At 37.3% G+C, this 22,110-nt stretch overlaps 1 protein-coding gene across 1 annotated transcript; it reads right to left on the bottom strand.

Moving 5' to 3' along the window:
• Window positions 1-498: 498 nt before the first annotated feature.
• LOC101893990 (organic cation transporter protein) lies at window positions 499-9,133 on the bottom strand. Its single transcript, XM_005184684.4, has 5 exons — window positions 8,611-9,133; window positions 1,954-2,212; window positions 1,448-1,865; window positions 733-1,239; window positions 499-667 (listed from the first exon to the last, which is right to left on the bottom strand). The coding sequence occupies exons 1-5, from the start codon at window positions 8,941-8,943 to the stop codon at window positions 535-537; spliced, it is 1,650 nt and encodes a 549-aa protein (XP_005184741.1). The 5' UTR covers window positions 8,944-9,133; the 3' UTR covers window positions 499-534.
• Window positions 9,134-22,110: the final 12,977 nt, after the last annotated feature.

Genomic DNA, 22,110 nt, shown 5'->3' with positions numbered 1-22,110 from the left:
CTCTGGCCCACCCAGCTCGTCGTCTATAGAGACTCCTGGGCCCACCAGCTCGTCTATAGAGACTCCCTGGCCCTCCAGCTCGTCTATAGAGACTCCTGGGACCACCAGCTCGTCTATAGAGACTCCTGGGCCCACCAGCTCGTCTATAGAGACTCCTGGGCCCACCAGCTCGTCTATAGAGACTCACTGGCCCACCAGCTCGTCTATAGAGACTCACTGGCCCACCAGCTCGTCTATAGAGACTCTCTGGCCCACCAGCTCGTCTATAGAGACTCTCTGGCCCACCAGCTCGTCTATAGAGACTCTCTGGCCCACCAGCTCGTCTATAGAGACTCTCTGTCCCTCCACTTCGTCTATTGAGACTCACTTGCCACCAGTTGTCCATAGAGACTCCCTGACCTTCTATAAATGCTTCCTCCCCTTTTCCTATAGATACAACAAAATTCAATATTTATTTAAATAATTTTTGTATTTTACTTAATTTAATAATTTTCCTAAACTCTATAAAAATTATTCCTATAAAACTGTAATTAATTACAGACGAGTATTTTGTTTCTCGTCGCTGTCTTCTGTTTTGCCCTGGCCCCTGCTGCCGCAACATGGGAAGAAATACCATTTCTCTCCTTTGCCAAAGACTTCACCATCACTGAGGGTATCTGGCAGTTTTCTGTAATAACAACAACAAAAACAAAATTAAGATTTACAAAAACAACAAAAAACATTATTACATACTTATTTAATGTCTCCGGTAAAAATAGGCACAGCACCGACCCGGCCAACATAATTATGCTAATGAAAATCGATGGCAACGGCCGATAGAAATTGGCCAGATAGAGAACATAGGCATTGAGGAAACTACAAGCATAACCAATGACATGTATATTGGCCACACCACGTCCTCGAACACTGGTCGGTATAATCTCCGTACAATATTGGGCTTCAGCATCATAGGCCACAACGGCACCATAACGTCCCAAACCCACCATAATAGCCAGCAAAGTGGCATTGACTTTTGGATCCAAAAATGCCACCAAGAAACCGGTAATGGCGGTGATGATACCACCCAACAGCAAGGATATGCTGGCCATACCCTTACGGCCAATTATATTTTGGAATGCTATGATGGTAAGGCCTCCAGGAATATAACACGCTGAGGTATAGGAGAATAGTTTCAGGGGTTCCGAACCCAAGCCTTCCATATTACGGGAAATTATATCGAAGGACATTGTTATGATGACGCTGGAAGAGAACAAATTGTATCGCAATGTAGTATAAATTAACAACAAGCAAGGGCGTCTATAAATAGAGGACCTGAAGCCCAGGCAACCAGGTTGTCTATATTGACGTCCTGAAGGCCAGCCAACTAGTTCGTCTATATATAGACCATTTAAAGGATAGGCTATATCTTTAGTTAGTTTGAGTCCAAATCAAGAAATCTCCAACTTACCTCTTTATCAGCAAAATTATGGTAAATTTCCTCAGCCGAGGTGTCTTGAACATTCCCCAAAAGGTGTCATTGTTTTTGATCTTCTTCTCTTCCATTTCGATTTTTTGCTTATAATAATCGACAAACTCTTCGAAAACACTCTCCTCCACATGGCGTCCATTGAATTTTGCCACCCATTTCAGGCATTTTACAGCACGATCGTATTTCTTACGAGTCAACAGCCAATTGGCACTTTCACAGGTCAGCAAAGGATAAATAAATACCAGAAGGACAGGAGTCGAGGCAACCAGCAGATATTTTCGCCACGTATGCACCCACATGGCACACCAGGGTGATATCATCAAACCCGCACAATAGAAAATGGCTGGGGTGATATTTAAACCAAATGTACGCTTCTTGGGATTCAAGTACTCAAAGGCTAAAAATGAAAAAAAAAGAAATTTGAATTCAAAACTCGACCATTTAATGAGGTTCTGTTCGAATATTTTTGATTGTTTTTTACTCACCCAAAATATACATTAAAACATAAAAAGTGTCCGTCGACAGACCGGATATGAATCGGCACAGTGAAAACATCGGCACTGACTTAACGAAAGAGGTCAGAAAATCGCCAATACCCCCGGATAAGGTACTTAGAATTATGGCTGGTAATCGACCAATTTTATCGGCCAAAAATCCGAATGTGATGGTGCCAACAACAGCGCCAATATAGTAAAATGATTGTCCAACAGCATTATTGAAAGCCTGGTCACAAACCCAATTTAGCTGAAAAGAAAACCAGGCATGTTGGTTATTGTCAAAAATTGAAGCATACTTTTAGGCGTAATAAAATAATGTGCTCAAATGAGTAACATTTATAAAATAGTGGGTTAATGTACGAATAAAACAGTTCGTAAAAAGGCCATCCGAATTCTAATCGCCAAGAAAAGGGGGATATTTGTGGTGGAAGTTTTCAATAATCTTTAAGATGATTAACAGACATAACAATTGGAATAATGGAAAATATGATAAAATCATTTATATTTTTTTTTTACCCTCCATCATGGTGTGGAGGTTTGTCATCCCGATTTCGTTTTTTGATGATTTTAGCGACACTATTCACCGGAATTGCATTAAATTTCGTATTTGAAGTTCCTAATGAGAACTTCCGTCTGTAACAGACAATTTTCTATGAAAGTCCCCAATTTAAGGGTAGCTGCCTACATTCGGTATATTTATAATTGATATTTTTTTATACCCTCCACCATACTATGGAGGGTATATTAACTTTGTCATTCCGTTTGTAACTCCTCGAAATACTCATGTCAGACCCAACAAAGTATATATATTATTGATCAGCGTAAAATTCTAAGTCGATTTAGCCATATCCGTCTGTCTGTCTGTCTGCCTGTCTGTCTGTCTGTCCGTCTGTCTGTTGTAATCACGCTATCTTTCGAACGAATTGAGATAGAAGGCTAAAATTTTCCACACGCGTTTATTTTTCCAGTAGGCAGGTTAAGTTCGTAAATGGGCCATATAGGTCCATGTTTTCATATAGCCCCCATATAACGGTACCTCCCGATATTCGGTATTTTGATGATTTTAGCGACATTATTCACCGGAATTGTTTCAACTTTGGTATTTCAAGTTCGAAATGGATACTACAGCCTATGACAAAAAATTATCTTGGCAGGTCCACGTCTTCGTATAGCCCCCATATAACGGTACCTCCCTATATTCGGTATTTTGATTATTTTTGCGGCATTATTCACCGGAATTATTTCAAATTTGGTATTTAGAGTTCGTAATGGGAACTACAGTCTGTGACAGCAAAATGTCTATGCAGGTCCAGGTTTTCCTATAGCTCCCATATAACGGTACCTCCCAAAATTCGGTATTTTGAAGAGTTTAGGTACAATACCCACCGAAATGGTTTGAGATATCGTATTTGACTTTAGTAATGGATGCAATAGCCTGTGACAGAAAATTGTCTATGCTGGTCCAGGTCTTCGCACAGCTCCAATTTAACGGCACCTCCCTATCTGCGATATTTTGATGATTTTAGCTACATTATTCACCGATTATTTCAAGTTTCGAATTTGAATATGGTAATGGCTAATGGCAAACAATGCTAATGTAGGTCCACGTCGTATAGTCCCCAATATAACGGCAATATTCGGTATTTTTAAAATTTAACAGAATTTTTTAAGGATTTTTTTTTAAATTTCCAAATTCGTTCCAAGTGGTGGAGGGTATTCAAAGTTCGGCCCGGCCGAACTTACTGCTTTTCAACTTGCAAATTGATTCCAATTGAAAATCTAAATTTCGGCCTGGCCGAACCTACTGATTTTTCACTTGTTTTTACTAAAAGTTTCTTTTGTGGATGTAAGTGAAAAAAATATTCATATTATTCGGAATTTATGCAAAATCGGTCGGTAAAAAATTAAAATTGACCCGCTATGAGGTAGATTCCGAAGGAATGGACAAGTATTGTCCATTTCGTATCGGCCCTAAAAAAATATGATATAAATATTGCGACGTGCCAGGTTTGGACTATATCGACTACTTCCTTCACTTTATATGAGATATTTGATAATTTTTAGAAAATCTTAAAATGTGAGTGAGGTACCAGATACAGTCGAACGAAGTATTCCATTTTCATACTTCATCTAATACAGATAAAAATATTGGTATGGGCAAAATTACAAAAAAAATCTAACATTTATATCCAATTTTATACGAAATAATAAATTCCGATAAATTCCATATTTGCCTCAGGTTTCTTCTTGAGAAAAATATCTAAAAAAAAATATTTAGGTATAGCAAGATGTAAAGTATCGCTGTCTTGTTTCGCAAGTTATGACATATAAAAGTATTGAAAATTTTGACCCTTTGTGGGTGAGATACCAGAAGGGGTTCCCAGATATGTATCACCTTTATAACAGTTCTCGTGTTAGCAAAAATGTTTGTATGTATGAAACTTGAAGAGAGTTGGATGCTTATTTCGCTTTCTTTGAGCGTTTTGTTTTTCCAAATCTTCAACCCTATATGGTGGAGGCCCCAAAAGAAATGGTCCGATCTCCTTTACAAAAGATCTTGTGCTGATGGAAATTTTGGAATCAGATTGGAATCAGCATTTTATAAGCTTCATGGATATTCAAAATTTTGACGCTTTGTGGGTGAGGTACAAGAATGAGTAGGCCGATATATCCCTTCCTCACAGCAGATCTTCTGCTACTAGGAATAATGGGATGTGTGAAATATGAAGAGAATCGCTTATTTCGGATTTTAAAATCGTTTTGGTTATTCAAAACGTTAAACCTTTGTGGGGGAGGTACCAGAAGGAATCTATACCATCTTTATAACAAATTTTATGTTGGTATTAAGATATGCCAAGTCTGAATGGAATCAGATGTTAATTTCGAATTTTATGAGCTTCATGGATACTCAAAATGTTGACCCTTTGTGGGGGAAGTACCAGAATGAGTATACCGACATATCACATCTTCACAGCAGATCTTGTGTTAGTATAAATAATGGAATATCTGAAATATGAACAGAACCGGATGCTTATTTCGGATTTTATAAACGTTTTGGTTATTCAAAACTTTGAACCTTTGTAGGGGAGGTACCAGAAGAAATGGTCTGATCTCTGCAATCTCTATAATAGATTTTGTGTTGATGGAAATATTGAGATGTAAAAATTCTGAATGGAATCGGATGTAAGTTTCGCATTTTATGAGCTTCATGGATATTCAAAATATTGACCCTTTGTGTGGGATGGCCAGAAGGAGTGAACCGATAAATTCCGTCTTACTGCCAGATCTTGGGTTCATAAAAATAGTACGATGTGTGAAATTTGAGTACGATCGGGCTCTTACATCATATTTTATAAGAGTTATAATTATTCAAAAGTTTGACCCTTTGTGGGAGAGGCACTTGATGGAGTGGACCGATATTATCCATTTTTGCACCTGACCTAGAAAATGAGCATATATTAGGATTTGAAAAGTAAGAGCAAAATTAGATTATTGCTTCCCTTTCTTTGCAGGAAATATTTTTATTTATTAATTTATTATTTATTTATTTATTTTTTTTTTTTGAAAATTTTGACCTTTTGTGAGATATTACCAGAAGGAGTCGATCGGTATATTTCATCTTCACATCAGACTTTGTGTTAATAAAAATATAGTGATCTGTGTAATTTGAAGACAATCAGTCTGTTACATCACATATTATAAGAGTTATAATTATTCAAAAATTGGACCCCTTTGTGGGAGAGGTACTTCATTGAGTGGAGGGATATTGTCCATTTTCACACCTGACCTAGCACTGATGCAAATATTAAGATTTGCAAAGTTGGAGAAAAATCGGATTATTCATTCTCTTTCTGGGCAGTGAAATTCTTTTTTTGAAAATGTGAACCTTTTGTGGACCCAACTCCGAACTCGACCTAAGTTTTATAATAATATTACGATCTACCAAGTTTGGAACAAATCGGATACTCCCTTCGAGAGTTATCGTGCGCACCAGTCAGACAGACAGACGGACGGACAGACATCGCTGGATCGACTACAAATGTCCTGAAACGGACTTGGTCTAAAGAGATCTAGGGTCTAAAACCGTTATTTCGATGAGGCACGTTTTATCAAATGATATATACCCTCACTAACCATATGGCTGAGGGTATAAAAACGAAGTCTTTGAATTTCATTTTTTTTCAAATGCAATGATTTCAATCACAATCATAAAATTGAAATTTCAAAAAAGAAAATGCTGACCAAAATTATTTTAAATTCTAGACACCAACAGTGACCTTAATGTCGAATTCCATTCACTTAACGGCAAATTTAGTACTATTTGTATTTTTCGGCGGAATCATAGTACGCATTCCCAAATCCACGTCATGCTCTTAAAACTATATACCTACAGTGGCCACCATATCAAATTTCAGAATTTCAGCTCTATTCTAAGATGCAATGCCAAGTTTATTACCATACTTTTCGTACAGCTATACTATGCTTGTCGAACACCACCCCCTTCTCTCCACTCTGGACAACAACAGCGACCTCTATATGAAATTTCAGAATACCATTTCTAACCCTTCACCCAATACCAAACATAGTACCATTTAGTACATTTCGTACAATTCTAGTGCACATATCCGAAACCAACTACATATGCCCAGATTACACATGAAAAGCGACCCTAATACCAGATTTTAGATTTCAAGCTCTTTTTTACCAAATGGTACCAAATATCGCACTATTTAGTTGTTGTTGTAGCGGTAATACATGGAGATGTTTGGATTCCGCTAGTCTGGTTCAGGCTCTAGTTTTAAAAATTTGGCTACCTTAACCAGAGATCTTCTGGAGTGAGTTGGCTAGTTTTGGGGGTACAATTAAAGAGGTGCAGCGTAATGCACGGGCAGGAATCACACGCCGCACACACGCAGACGTCACGCACATCTTCGTCAATTCGTTCCCAATACGAATTGAGAAGACTGCACCATTCTGAACGTAATTGCGCTAAAATATACCCTGGCAGCTGACGTTTTTCAGCTGTAATGGATGTGGATGGACTCCGAGGACGAAATTCATCCTGTAATTGTTGATGGCATCTGTGACTGCATCATTATGAATGTCACTTAGACCTGCCTGATAGGCTTCTTGGTCAATGATAATGCAGACGTAAGGGAAGAACTTTCGCCTCCTCATGTAGATGGTCCACTGGAGTCAGGACAGCATTCTGGCAGGTCTGGATGTGTTTCCACTGCGTTGCACTAATTTTCCCAGACCACACTGGAGCCGCATAGCCGACCACAAACCGACCGAGATCAACATGGTTTCCTTGTTCACACCCCAAGTGCTGCCGCCTAGCGCCTTGAAGACCTACTTCCTACCTACGTCCTACTTTCCATCTTGTCGCAGATAGCTGTGGCTTGCGTGGACGACTTGAACACGCTATCGAATGTGACCCCTACGATCTTGGGGTATTAAATTTCCCTCGACCTTCACATTCAGCTGTGTTACTTTTATTTTTTAGTACTTTTCGTGCACGTGTAGTACACATTACCAAAACGACCTCTTTGTCACAAACCTTCCACTAAATACCTAATAGTACTATTTTAGAAGTTGAGTACCATTTTCGAACTAACCGTAACACTAAAAATTCGAATTTCCGAAAATCCTTTGATACATCCATTTGCACTCTATCCGTGTCTCTTATTCCAAATTTCAGCTCATATTCAATTCTTGGTACTTTTTTGTACTTTTCGTACCCTTTTAGTACGAATTTCCAAAAAACTCAGCCTCATCACACGCCTACGCACCATGACTGGCCGTCGTGCGAAATTTCAAGATTCTAGTTTCGCCTGGCCATTGATTCTCAATCAGCTTTCTTCCCGGTTTGAAACATTAATACTCTACTCTTTCTGTACATCGATTATGCTATGCAATAATTTATTTACCTAAATTAAAAAAAAATATCCAAAGCACGTAGTTGAATTTTTTATACTCGTTTATAACCAAAACAAATAAATAAAGTTCGGCTGGGTCGAACTTATTGTGGATTTAAACAAGATACACACTATTCAGACAAAGCTCTTCGTCTAATAATGTGAATTGCATATTGATTTCAAGAGACAGACGTACACCGTTAAATCGACTGCAAATTTTATGCTGATCATGAATATATATATTTTATATCGTCTTCGACGAATATTTAGGAGTGTGTTAAAAATGGGGGAAAATTTCCTCGAAAAAAATTTTTGTTTTGATGGAAATTGATGAATGAAAAAGAGAAGAAAATCATCCGATCCTAAGCAAAACTTTTTCTACAGAAAAACATTTTTCAGGTTAACAGGGAAAAGGCGTTTTTCCTAGATGGAAAAATTCCTCAGAGCCCAAATAAGTAATTTTCCATTAGAAACCAACTCTTCAGAGCCTCAACGAAGATATTTTCCTATGAGAAATATTGCTGAGGCCCTGAAGAAGACCTATTTCGCATAGACAAAATTTCCTCAAAGGCTTAAGAAGATTTTGTCCCATTAAAAAAATACTTGTAGTCCTTCTTTGAATGTCGTTGAAAATTCCATGTTTTCCGCTCAAATAACCTTCTATGGCATATTTTAACAAATCCACAACTTCACATTTTTTCACACCACATTCACTTTTCCAACTTACCTCCATTGTAATGCTCTCATATCCCGCCTCCTTTTTGTAAATCCATTCTCGACACAGCAAACCATCCGCTGCCACTGCGCTACCATTTCCATCCACACTATCCAACATGGTACAGTGAGGACTTTGCAACTGTTGATATATATCGTGGATCTCGTCAAATGATTTATTCTCCATTTGCGGATGATAGCACCAATGTTCCGGCGTGAAACTAATCAATGTCTGAGAGAAGTAGTGCATCGATGACATGATGTTTGTATAACCGAATAGCAAAAGGACCACCCATTGGTATGGACCGAAATTGCCACATTTTTCAAGGACCCGATCGAAATCCATGGCGACAGATTTTCTATGTCGTTAACTTTCTCTCTCTTTGTTACGAATGTGTACGTCTTTCTGGTAGGACACCACTTGAAATTAGCGATTTTTAAATATTCCGATGTTCCGTCACATCTCCAAACAAATTCTAATTTCACAATCTGCCTGCCATCCGCAGTTGTCGACTGGTTTTAAAATCACAAAACGTCTAATAAAGTGGCCGTAAATAGTCGCTGGCGTCGTCAAATGTTTATTATCCAAACGGTTGTTGTTGTTGTTTATCTCTCGGCTATGGGCTATGAGAGTATTAGTTAATTATCGCACCCTTCTGCCGCGAATGGGAGTATTTTGCGATTTTCGTATGACGTTGGCATTTGTCTTCTTCTTTTTTTGTTTTTTTTTTGGTAGTTCCAACATAGCGGAAGTTCTTGCAGATCCATATCTTCATTTAGTTTGGTGATAAGCATCTGCATGTGGCCATCCAGATCACTATCAAAGAAGATGTATGTCAGTAGTTCTTATCACACGGTGAGCTATTTCCTGCAGTAGCAGACTTCCTCTCAATTCCATGCGAACGGTACTCCAAAGTCGCCCCCCATCAGACTTGTGCCGACTTTTATTTGTTTTATTTAGCTGAAGCGTCGGATGAAAAGTTTAAACATTTCTTTTATTGGTAACTATAAATATAATGGTGGCGCACAGTGGGACGGAGGGTTAAAATGGTTGTTAATTTTTTTTTAGTGCTAAACTTTTTTCTACACCGAAATATTCTCAGATCCTTTATCTATTCGCAGGTCCTGGGGAAAGACTTATTCCTTTGGGAAAAAGCTTGCAAGGACTGATGAAGAATTTTTTCAATTCTGTTTCTTCTGGAAAAAAAACCTTCAGCCCTAAAGAAAACGTTTTCCTGTAGCCAAAAATTTCTAAGGTACTGATAAAGACTTTTACCCTTTAGCCAGAAATCCTCAGGCACGGAGGAGGACTTTTTCCTACAAAAGAAAAAAATCCATTTAGGAAAACATTTCTCTGAAGCCAAAATTTTTCCAGGCACTGAGAAGGACTTTTGTCTTTAGGAAAAAATTTCTCAGACACTGAGAAGGACTTTTGTTTTTAGAAAAAATTATTCAGGCATTGAAGAAGCCTTTTTTTATAGGAAAAAATGGCTCCGGCCCTGAGGAAGAATTTTTCCTATAGGAAAAAATGTGTCAGGCCCTGACGAAGAATTTTTCCAATAGAAAAAATCCTTAGGCCCTGAGTAAGTCTTTCTCCTTTAGAAAAATTCTTCGTATAGGAAAAAAAAACCTCAGGCACTAAGGTAGATTTTCCTAATTGAAAAAATTCCTCAGGTCCCTGAGGAAGGCTTTTCCGTATAGGAAAAAATTCCTCAGGCCCTGAGGAAGGCTTTTCCGTATAGGAAAAAAATTCCTCAGGCCCTGAGGAAGATTTTTCCGTATAGGAAAAAATTCCTCATGCTCTAAGGAAAATTTTTCCGTATAGGAAAAAATTCCTCAGGCCCTGAGGAAGACTTTTCCGTATAGGAAAAAAAACCCCAGGCACTGAGGAAGACTTTTCCGTATAGGAAAAAAATTCCTCAGGCCCTGAGGAAGATTTTTCCGTATAGGAAAAAATTCCTCATGCTCTAAGGAAAATTTTTCCGTATAGGAAAAAATTCCTCAGGCCCTGAGGAAGACTTTTCCGTATAGGAAAAAAATCCCCAGGCACTGAGGAAGACTTTTCCGTATAGGAAAAAAATTCCTCAGGCCCTGAGGAAGATTTTTCCGTATAGGAAAAAATTCCTCATGCTCTAAGGAAAAATTTTCCGTATAGGAAAAAATTCCTCATGCTCTGAGGAAGATTTTTCCTCATGCCCTGAGGAAGATTTTTCCGCAAAGGAAAAAATCCTCAGGCCCTGTGGAAGATTTTTCCGTATAGGAAAAAATTCCTCAGGCCCTGAGGAAGATTTTTCCATATAGGAAAAAATTCCTCAGGCCCTGAGGAAGATTTTTCCGTATAGGAAAAATTCCTCAGGCCCTGAGGAAGATTTTTCCGTATAGGAAAAATTCCTCAGGCCCTGAGGATTTTTTTCCTTTGCGGTCTTGAGCAAGACTTTTCCGTATAGGAAAAAATTCCTCAGGTCCTGAGCAAGACTTTTCCGCATAGGAAAAAATTCTTCAGTCCTGAGGAAGACTTTTCCGTATAGGAAAAAAATCCTAGGTTCTGAGCATGTGGTTTATAATCCGTATTATCTTACTCAGAATCAGGAAAATTTTTAATTTTTATAATAATTTATTTTAATTGTTTTAAGAGAGTCTCTCTCTCTCTCCCAAAACATATTCGCAAAATAATTAATTGCTCCCACTGTGCTCCCCTATAAGATTCTGCTAAATATAATATCTCCTTTATCGCACAAAGACATTGTGTTTCAAATTTTATTGCGATAAAAAGACGATTATTATGAGTGTTTTGTGATATCTGACAAAATTGGCTGCAATATGTTTGTGGTATTTGCACAGGGCAAATATTGTCTTTAGAGTCAGTGGAAATTTATTAGAGTCGCACAATAAAATTGGCGTGATTAGTGATGAAATTCCCCCCAAAAACAGTAGGGGACAATTAGTGTTATTTTGTAGATCAACTTTATAACGAAATAAAGAAAAGAAAAACATTCCGAAATTGTTTGCCATCTGAAATGTGAACAAATATATGCGAGATTTGACGACACCGAAATCCAAATATGTGCTTAGATTGGCAACTAATTAGTTTGGGGAACTACATTATTTATTTAAATTTTATGCCTTTTGATATGAAACTTATGTTTTTGTTTACACAGAAAAACACAGGTGGTTAGAAATGAATAGCAAAATAAATATCATGTTTATAGTTCGATAATTAATATTTCAAATTATAATATTTTCCTATGGCTAGCAGCTCAGACTGAGATAAACTTGTTATGATCTGACTAATCCGGCACAGTGATGTTAGAGGTCCAGTTAAATCAGGCCCAAACACTACATATCAACATTACATCTCTTCTGAGAATATGTAACATATTGAAAATATATATTAATAATTTATTTAATAATTTTATATGACGTTTTGTAAAAATTGCAAAACTATGAGATTCTTGCAGGTTCTGAAACAAAGAAAATGTATTTTTACATTTGTTTAATGTGAAAACTATGTCTGCATCCTATTAAAAAAAAAAAAAAAAAAAAAAAAAAAAAAACAGTAAAGAAAGTCTTAAAGTCGGGCGGGGCCGACTTTATGATACCCTACATCACTTTGCTAATTTAGTAGAGCTCCGCATAACAATTAAAAGTTTTTACGGGAGAATACAATCATACACGCAATGATTATAATTATAATTTAAAGTTCGAAGCATTTGTATCTCTTAAATTCGGACTTGTATTGCCCATTTGGTGCACAATTAATTTGAAATCGGATAATATATATGGGAGCTATATCCAAATCGGAACCGATCTCGATAAAATTTGGCAAAGATATTTCTGAGCTGTATTTCATATATTTCCCTGAATATCGTTGTTACGGAGTGCATATTACGGCTGTGGGTAACTAATATGACAAATCGGATGAACAATATATATGGGAGCTATAGCTATATCTGAAGCGATCTTCACCAAATTTGACATACTGGCTTCTAGACTCAATTTGGTCGTAAGTGCCAAATCTCATCCCATTTGGACAAATATTAGACGTTTGGTGCACAATCAAAGGTGAATCGGACGAAGTTATATATCTGAACCGATCTCGATAAAATTTAGCAAAGGTATTTCTGAACTGCATTTGATATATTTCCCCAAATATTGTTGTTACAGAGGGCATATTACCGCTGCGGAGGACAAAAATAACAAATCAGATGAATAATATATATGGGAGCTATAGCTATATCTGAACCGATTTCGATCAAATTTGGCATACTTATTTTCAGGTCCCATCTGATCGTACGTGCAAAATTTCATACTATTCGGACTGATATTACACGTTTGGTGCACAATAAAATTAAATTTTGACCGATTATCTCCAATTTCAATAGGGTTCGTCCTTTGGGCCAAACAAACGATTTGTGCAAAATTTCATCTGGATAGGGCAATAAATGCGAACTGTACTTTGTTTGCAAAAATACATGGTCAGACGGACGGACATGCATAAATCGACTCAGAATGTGATTCTATGCAGATCATCAATAGGAACTATGGGTCTATCTCGTTTCCTTTTGCCTGTTACAAACAAATGCACAAAGACATAATACCCTGACCACCTTGTGGTGTAGGGTATAAATAGTACGGTTACCGGATTTAGTGTAACTAGTGGATTACAACTGCCAATTCGGTTGCATATACCTAAAGGGATGTAAGTGCATAGCAAAACTAAATGAAGGTAACCTCTATGGACAATTTTAAACTTCAATTATTGTCATCTACTAAATCTTCTTCTCGCATAGACTTCAGTCTCGAGTACAAAGGCCACCCGCCCAGGCCTATTAAAATCGGGATGTGCCAAAGGAAGACCAAGAAAAAAGTCTTTTATGCGATTCTGGGACTGTCGCTGTAGGCGTACGCGCTTGGTCCAAATGGATCACCACTGCCACAATTGAAATGGCTGACACCGGTCGTAAATAGAGGTGACAGTAAGCTTACATATTTGGATACCATCGATTCGCGAAGTAGGGATACGAAGACTATACACTAGAGAGGAGCATATCTGACTCTGCCTACTAGATTGGACCAACACCGACCTCACCATAGAGGGACGGTAAAAACATTAACTTTGACTAACAAAGTTAGGGAAAGGCAGATACCAGACTGGAGGGACAACAGACCGACCAGTCCTATCTGTGGGAGGGGGGAAGCATTCGCAGTCGGACGATAGTAAGGACTATGACGCGAACGGTGCCTATAATACGTATGCGGACGACTCCGACTATTACTTGTGGGTTTCACCACATACGGCACACTATATTTTACTTTGGCAGTTCCTGGATTGGTGGGTTTCGCTAAACACCGTATGTCAATATACATGACGCGGAAGTCACTACACCTGTCCAACGGGTACATACGATCACAAAGACGACATTTGTGGGAGGCCACAGATGAATCCCGAGAGGATTTGGCGACTCCTCCAACGACTGAGGAGTGACAACTGGAGAAGCAGCAGAACCCGAAGATAAGGATTCGAACTCAGTTTGTATCGGTACAGCAGATGCAAGGACCGCAGATGAATCTGTTTGAACGAATTCGGACCCCGGCTCAGAAATGTTTACAGCAGCAATCGGCCCGCAAGTGCTGCTTCCACAGCAGCAGACGTCAAGGTTGAATTAGTGTGGGGACAATCCGTGGTGGCGATATCGTCATCAACATTCAGAAGTTCGTCTTCCGTGTATAATTTCATTGACATACTATACTTATCGAAGAGTCAGCCAGAACGACCAACTTGGTGATGGGCCGTTTTAGAAAGCCGTTCTCGGTTCGAACGACAGGGACTCGAACGACGTTCTACGACGTTGGCGCAAGCATAAGAAATTTTATTTTATATGTAAATATTTTCACTTAAGACCTATTGGAACCAGTAATCCAGGGTGCTAAAGAGTTGCTTCGCTTGTCGAATGCGTTGAACTGCCGAATTTCGTTTTCTCCGACGAGAAAACATTTTTTGTCCAGCAGTTTGTAAACAAACAACATGATCGTGTTTACTTGCCAAAGAGGTCAGCTGAAAATGTGCACCTTCGGTTGGCCACCAGAACTCAAGCGCCGGCCATGATGATGGTGTGGGTCGCCATAACAGTATTAATCGACCGTGGCATCAGAATAAATGCCGAATATTATCGCGAAAATATTCTGGAGGGTGTATAAAAGCCTTGGGCACGCAAACATTTTTGGCCGCAGGCATTGGACATTCCAACAGGACTCAGCACGCGCCACCCAAGTACGGCCACAAAATGAGGTTCTTCGCACAATGGTCACCAAAATCTCCGGATACCAATCCGTTGGACTATCGTGTCTGTGCATTAGAAAATATCAAAGTGTCGATCACCTCAAGCAAGCGCTTCGCCGGGAACGAGCCAAAATACCGCAGAGCAAAATTCGGGCAACGTGTGACGGTTTCATTGGCCGTTTGAAGGCCATAATGTTTGCCAAAGGTGACCAATTCGAACAAATCTATACATATTCTAAAATTTGATGCTATTTCCGACATTTTTGATTTCCTTCAATAATATTTAAAAAAAATAAAAATTATGGCGTTTGACTTTGTTGCAGTTTTTATACCCTACAACACTATGTGTTGGGGGTATTATAAGTTTGATTGGGCCAGAATTTATGTAACACCTCGAAATATTGGTTTCCCATATAGGAAAGTATATATGGATCTTCCTAGCTCGCCGAGCTGAGTCGATCTAGCTATGTATGTCCGTCCGTCCGTCTGTCCGTCTGTCCATGTTAATTTGTAATCACTCTACAGGTCGCAATTATGGTCCGATCTTCACGAAATTTAAAATGGAGGTGGGTTTAGGGTCAGAATAGAAGCCTATTTCTTTTGGAGATGATCGCCAAATGTTTAGGTGTTGAAATGGACCAAATACTGAAAAAATATCGGATTTTGCAGTAGCTATACAGGTCGCAATTATAGACCAATCGACGTGGAATTTCGTATGTAGCTAGAGTTTAGGGCGGGGAAGAAGCCTACCAATTTGGGTGGTCATCGGATAATATTTAGCGGGTAAAATAGACCATATCTTTTTGTTGAAAAAAATCAAAATTTTTCATTAAAGCCATGACAAGGTTACTTCTGACCTTTACATTGATGTTAAAATCCAACAAATCGGATATATAGCAAAATATGTGAGATATATATGTCTATCAAAGAAGATATGCTTGAAAGATCTCTTATATGTCGAGAACGGCTGAACTGATTTCGACAGTTCTCATTAATTCAGAATGGCCTATTGTTAGGATGGAAAAAACGTCTAAAAAAATGCATAAAAATATCTCTCTAAAGATGAAAATATTGGATTTGTAACATTTTCTCATATTTTTTCAATTTTTTCATATTTTTGGCATATTTTCATTTTGAATTAAACATTAGGTAATATTTCTACAGCTAACAAAACTAAGTAGTTAGGATATCAGAATATCATATACAGATCGCATTTATGGCCCGATCCTTACGAAATTTTGTATGGGTATAAGATGAGGGTCAGAATAGAAAGACGCACTTCTGACTATTTCGTTAACGCTGATTTCGTTGAAGAATATAGTCAAATGGCTGTATCTTATATAGATGCGTTTCAGTCAAAAACCAATAATAAATGTTAATCTTTTGCCACTTCTGAGAGAAATATATTCTGGGAAATATTGGTTCCAGATCTAGGAAGACCATTTACGTGCAACATCTACCAATAAATTGGAAATGAGCAAATTAGTTTAAGTTGCTATTATTCGAAAATTAGAGAACGAAACCTGATGGTTTTCTTTTATTATTTGTCACAATATCTTGTGGAATTCATTCGAGTATCTCGCCTATATAAACAGTATCGTTTATTATAGTGTTGTAGGGTATTCAACGGTCGGCCCCGCTCGACTGTAGCCTTTGCTTACTTGTTTTTATCTCAACCTGTATTATAACATCGCCCGAAAGTAACATAGGCTATATAATTTTTTTGAAATTCCCCTGGAAACTGGAGATATAGCATCAGAATCGGAGGAACCTTCAAAAATTTTAGATTTTGTATGCAAATATCTTTTGATCGGTCATAATTACAGTCTTCAACTTTGTAACTGAATTTGATACAAAAATAAATTTACGAAATTTTATTGAAATCGTTTGAGGTTTGGATAGAGCTCCGATATTTATTTTCGGAAGATTTTGCGTATTTGATGGACTAAGGACGATATGTATGTCTGATTCCAATGAAATTCGTTAAAAATAAAGGAATTTGATACAAAAATGTTTTTTTCAAAATTATAATGAAATCGGCTCAGATTTACCATATATACCAAATACCACCAAACACACGCTATGTATCTCCAATTTAAATGAAATTCGGAATGTGTAACGATATTTGATACCAAAATAAATTTTGCAAATTATATAAAAAATCGGTACAGATTTGGAGTAGCACTTATTTGATGTACTAAGCCTCATATGTATCTCCAATTTCAATGAAATTTGGAATGTGAGGTGGAATTTGGACTATAGATAAATTTTGTCAAATTATATTAAAATCCGTTCAGATTTGAATATTATTTTATTATGAAACATAGACCCATCACGCCTTTGCAATGGTATTAGGCTAACATAAAGCAAGTAAAAAAGCTGTAAGTTCGGTCGTGCCGATCTTTAAATACCCTCCACCATTTGAAACGAATTTGGCAATTCTCAAAAAAAAAAAAAAAAAAAAAAAATAAATAAATAAATAAAAAAAATAAAATCCGTTAACAATTCTGTTAAAAATCGTAGAAATACCAAATGTAGCTGTTGTATTATGGTCAATACGACGACATGAACCTGCATCAAATGCGAAACTTGGAAAAAAATGGGTGAATAATGTAGCTACAGTTATTAAAATACCGAATATTGGGAGGTACCCTTATGTGGGGGCTATACGAAGACGTGGGCCTGCACAGACAATTTTCTGTCATAGGCTGTAACATCCGTAACGAACTTTAAATACAAAATGTGAAATAATTCCGGTAAATAATGTCGCTAAAATCATCAAAATATCGAATATCGGGGGGTTCCGTTATATGGGGGCTATACGAAGACGTGCACAGACAATTTTCTGTCTCAGGCTATAGTATCTATTACGAACTTCAAATACCAAATTTGAAACAATTCCGGTGAATAATATCGCCAAAATCATAAAAGTACCGAATACCGTGAGGTACCGTTATATGGGGGCTATACAAAGACGTGGACCTGCACAGACAATTTTCTGTCATAGGCTGTAGCATCCGTTACGAACTTCAAATACCAAATTTGAAACAATTCCCGTGAATAATGTCGCTTAAGTCACCAAAATACCGAAAAAAAGGGAGGTACCATTATATGGGGGCTATACCAAAACGTGGACCTACATCACCCATTTTCAATACTAAAAGTCCTGCAAACATAATTTACATTTGATAAAAAATTGTATCAGCCTACTTCATTTCGTTCGGAAGCTAGAGTAATTTCTAAGACGGGACGAACTTACAGCTGTTTACTTGTTCTGTACAAGATCACCTTCCTCTTCCCCCAATGTCAACATTTATTTCAAAATATATGTCAAAATTTTTGGACAGTAAATTATTTCAAAGATTTGGGAAATTGTTCGACCAGAGTGATACCCAGATTACTCAAAATCCGTTTTCTTTGGGACAATTTTTAAGAAGTCGACATAGAATTTTATGCTGATCGAGAATATATATACTTTGTGGGGTCTAAAATGTATATTTCGAGGTGTTACAAACGGAATGACAAACTTAATATACCCATACCCATTAATATACCCATCTTTTGACATTTCTACCATTGGCGTAGGAAATCTGACAACCCTAACCCACTGTGTAAACAAAGCTCACCACCCTGAGTTTGAGAGAGTGAAAGTCACAAAATACCTTGATCGATAGAGATGCTACACATTCTCACAAAATCAAAATAACGTCAACAAAAACACACTTTAAGCTACATGAGATTTGATCGCCAAAGCGAAGGTATGAGAAGAGCACAATATCAAAATAAACCCCAGTGCAAATATTGTTGCTACGTGTTTTTTTTTTTTTTTTTTTGCTAACTAAAATACGTTTTTTTAATGAGTAGTTTAAGAGATTTTTTGACGTTTACCTGTTGATCGAAGATCATCGTCAAATAAAAACATCGACAAACATAAAATATTTCAATAAACAAACCTGCTAGAAACTCGCTCAAATGTGTACAATGAGTGAAAATCACTCGTATTCGAGCGAGTGCGCTCCTGGGAGCAGAAAAATATTGAGCAACCCCAATTTTTCAATGTCGCTCGTATATGAGTGATCATATTTTCCTCGCTAGGCTTGAAATCGAGCAGATTTTACTCTTACCAAGCACTTTTTATACCCTCCACCATACTATGGAGGGTATATTAATTTTGTCATTCCGTTTGTAAGTCCTCGAAATATTCATGTCAGACCCAACAAAGTATGTATATTCTTGATCAGCGTAAAATTCTAAGACGTCTGTCTGTCAGTCTGTTGTAATCACGCTATCTTTCGAACAAATTGAGAAAGAAGGCTAAAATTTTGCACACATGTATTTTTTCCCAGTAGGCAGGTTAAGTTCGTAAATGGGCCATGTAGGTCCAATTTATCATATAGCCCCCATATAGCGGTACCTCCCGATATTCGGTATTTTGATGATTTTAGCGACATTATTAACCGGAATTATTTCAAATTTGGCATTTGAAGTTTGTAATGGATGCTACAGCCTAAGACAGAAAATTTTATGTGCAGGTCCACGTCTTCCTGTAGCCCCCATATAACGGTACCCCCCCGATATTCGGTTTTTTGATGATTTTAGCGACATTGTTTACCGGAATCGTTTCAAATTTGGTATTTGAAGTTCGTAATGGATACTACATCCAAAATCAAAAAACGAGCCATGTAGGTCCACGTCTTCATATAGCCCCCATATAACGGTACCACCTGATATTCGGTATTTTAATGATTTTAGCGACGTTATTTACAGGGATTGTTTCAAATTTCGTATGTGAAGTTCGTAATGGATACTTCAGCCCATGCCAGAAAATTGTCTGTGCAGGTCCACGTCTTCGTATAGCCCCCATATAACGGTACCCCCCATATTCGGTATTTTGACGATTTTAGCTTTCAAGTTTCGCATTTAAATATTGTAATAATTTATGACAAAAGTTGCCTATGCAGGCCCACGTCGTCGTATAAGCATTCGGTATTTTTAAGATTTGAACAGAATTTTTAACGGATTTTATTCTTTTGAAAATTGCCAAATTCGTTCCAAATGCTGGAGGGTATTCAAAGTTCGGCCCGTCCGAACTTACAGCTTTTAAACTTGTTCTGTACAAGATTACCTTCCTCTTCCCCCAATGTCAAAATTTATTTCAAAATATATGTCAAAATTTTTGGAAAGTAAATTATTTCCAAGATTTGGGAAATTGTTCGGCCAACGTGATACCCAGATTAGTCAAAATCCGTTTTCTTTGGGACTATTTTTAAGAACCGTGTGTATGTGAGCAAACAAGAATCATTGCACTCAATTTAAATATTGTTACAGAAATTCGAATATAATAATGTCACAAATTTTGAAAATTCTCAAAATCGACCCTTCTTTACGAACTAGTAAATTATTTTCATTTAAGAGAATTTTTGTTCCCTCTGTGTAAAATCAGCCATGTTATATATTACATAATCTCAAAATAATAATAAAGTTACTAAATTTTTAAGCCCCAAACCTGTAGATTCTTGCAGGTTCTGAAACAAAGCACATTTTGACTTTATCTACAAAATATACAAAACCGTGAACTCTGAAAATCTAACAAAGTTCATTTAAAATTATCTACTCTTCTTTATGAATTATACAAATCCCAAGTAATTCCCCTCAAAATCTTTTAACAAGTGTTTCCAAAAAAAGATCTCGCTTCGAACGAAATGTCACACTTAACACACCGTCCATTCATACCCTGACAAAGAAACAAAAGTCTGTCGTGTGACGTCTGCTCTCACGTAGTGGTAGATTCCGATCGTAAACTCATTATATATACATCCCCCTCGTCGTGCTCATTAAGGTGTAAATTGTTTCATTTGAAGAGATTATTTTCTCTGACAGTTGTTTGCTTTGACATTGGCATACATCTCCACGCCGAATCCATGGCCTAAGATAACTGAAACTAGGCAAACAGATTATATACATATGTAAATATCTATGTATAAGAATATATTTTTATAATTATATGAATGAATTATTAAAATAAATAATTTAGTTAAGCAAAAAAAAAAAAAAAACAACATTAATGAAATAAACCCAACTATGTTTGCCTGTTAATAAAACAGATGTCGTTAGAAATGGCAAGCACGTGCGCATGTATGTAGAGTCCCATATTTATGCCAAGCCAGTTAAAAATTCATAGATTTGGTTACTGGTTGTTCGGGAACAACAAACATGTATATTTTTGGAATCTTTAATTTCAGTAGTTATGGGAGCTAGATATTTACGAAAATATTTAATGCGATGTTTGTTTCTTCTTCAAGAGCAAGCTGAGTGAGAATGAATGTATCAAAGCAAATGAGTGAGCGGGACAGAAAATAACTAGTAACGGTTCTGATTGGCTTTATCTTGCCATGGTTGTTTGAAAACTAAAAGTAGTTGGGATACAAGCTATGTTAGCCGGCAAAAGACTTGGAACAGCAGGCGCTTGTTATACCCTCAGCCATATGGCTACAGAGGGTATATATAATTTAGTACGGCCAAACCGTGCCATATGGAAGTTACGGTTTTAGAACATAGATCCTTTTGAATCAAAACCGTTTCAGGACATTTGGAGTCGATCTAGAGATGTCCATCCTTAAATATTCGTCTTAGACCCCATAAAGTATATATATTCATAATCAGCATAAAATTCTATGTCGAATTAACGATGTCCGTCTGTCTGTCTGTCTGTCTGTCTGTTGAAATCACGATACAGCCCACATAATTTGACGTAGAGCACCAAAATTTAGCAGAGCTTTTTGCATTGTGTCTAGGATGGTTGGTATTGAAAATGAGATATATCGGTCCACGTTCTGGTATATTCCCCATATAACGGTACTTCCCGATATTCGGTATTTTGATGATTTATGCCACATTTTTTCACTGATTTGTCTGGAAATAGGTATTTGTAGGTCATAACGGGTCCCTGAGCGTGTGACAAAACATTGCATGTATAGATCCACGTTGTAGTATAGCCCCATATAAAGGTACCTCCCGATATTCGGTTTTTATTTTTTTTGCCACATTTTTTTACGGATTTGTCTAAAAATTGGTATTTGTGGGTCAAAATGTTTTCCTGCTCCGGTGGCGAAACATTGCATGTATAGGTCCACGTTTTGGTATAGCCCCCATATAACAGTACCTCCCGATATTCGGTATTTTTATGGGTTTTGCTACATTTTTTCACCGATTTGTCTAAAAATTGGTATTTGT

The sequence above is a fragment of the Musca domestica genome, unplaced genomic scaffold (assembly GCF_030504385.1).
Source record: "Musca domestica strain aabys unplaced genomic scaffold, Musca_domestica.polishedcontigs.V.1.1 24, whole genome shotgun sequence".
Classification (NCBI taxonomy): Eukaryota; Metazoa; Arthropoda; class Insecta; order Diptera; family Muscidae; genus Musca; species Musca domestica.
This window is presented reverse-complemented; position numbering and strand designations above follow the sequence as displayed.

Bases quoted from the DNA above. Each gene is read 5' to 3' on its own strand.
- LOC101893990 (XM_005184684.4), bottom strand. From the start codon at position 8,943: ATGGATTTCGATCGGGTCCTTGAAAAATGTGGCAATTTCGGTCCATAC. The intron at 1,866-1,953 runs GTGAGTAAAAAA...TTTCATTTTTAG, and splicing joins TGTTTTAATGTATATTTTGG to CCTTTGAGTACTTGAATCCC. The intron at 1,240-1,447 runs GTAAGTTGGAGA...GTTCTCTTCCAG, and splicing joins ATAATTTTGCTGATAAAGAG to CGTCATCATAACAATGTCCT.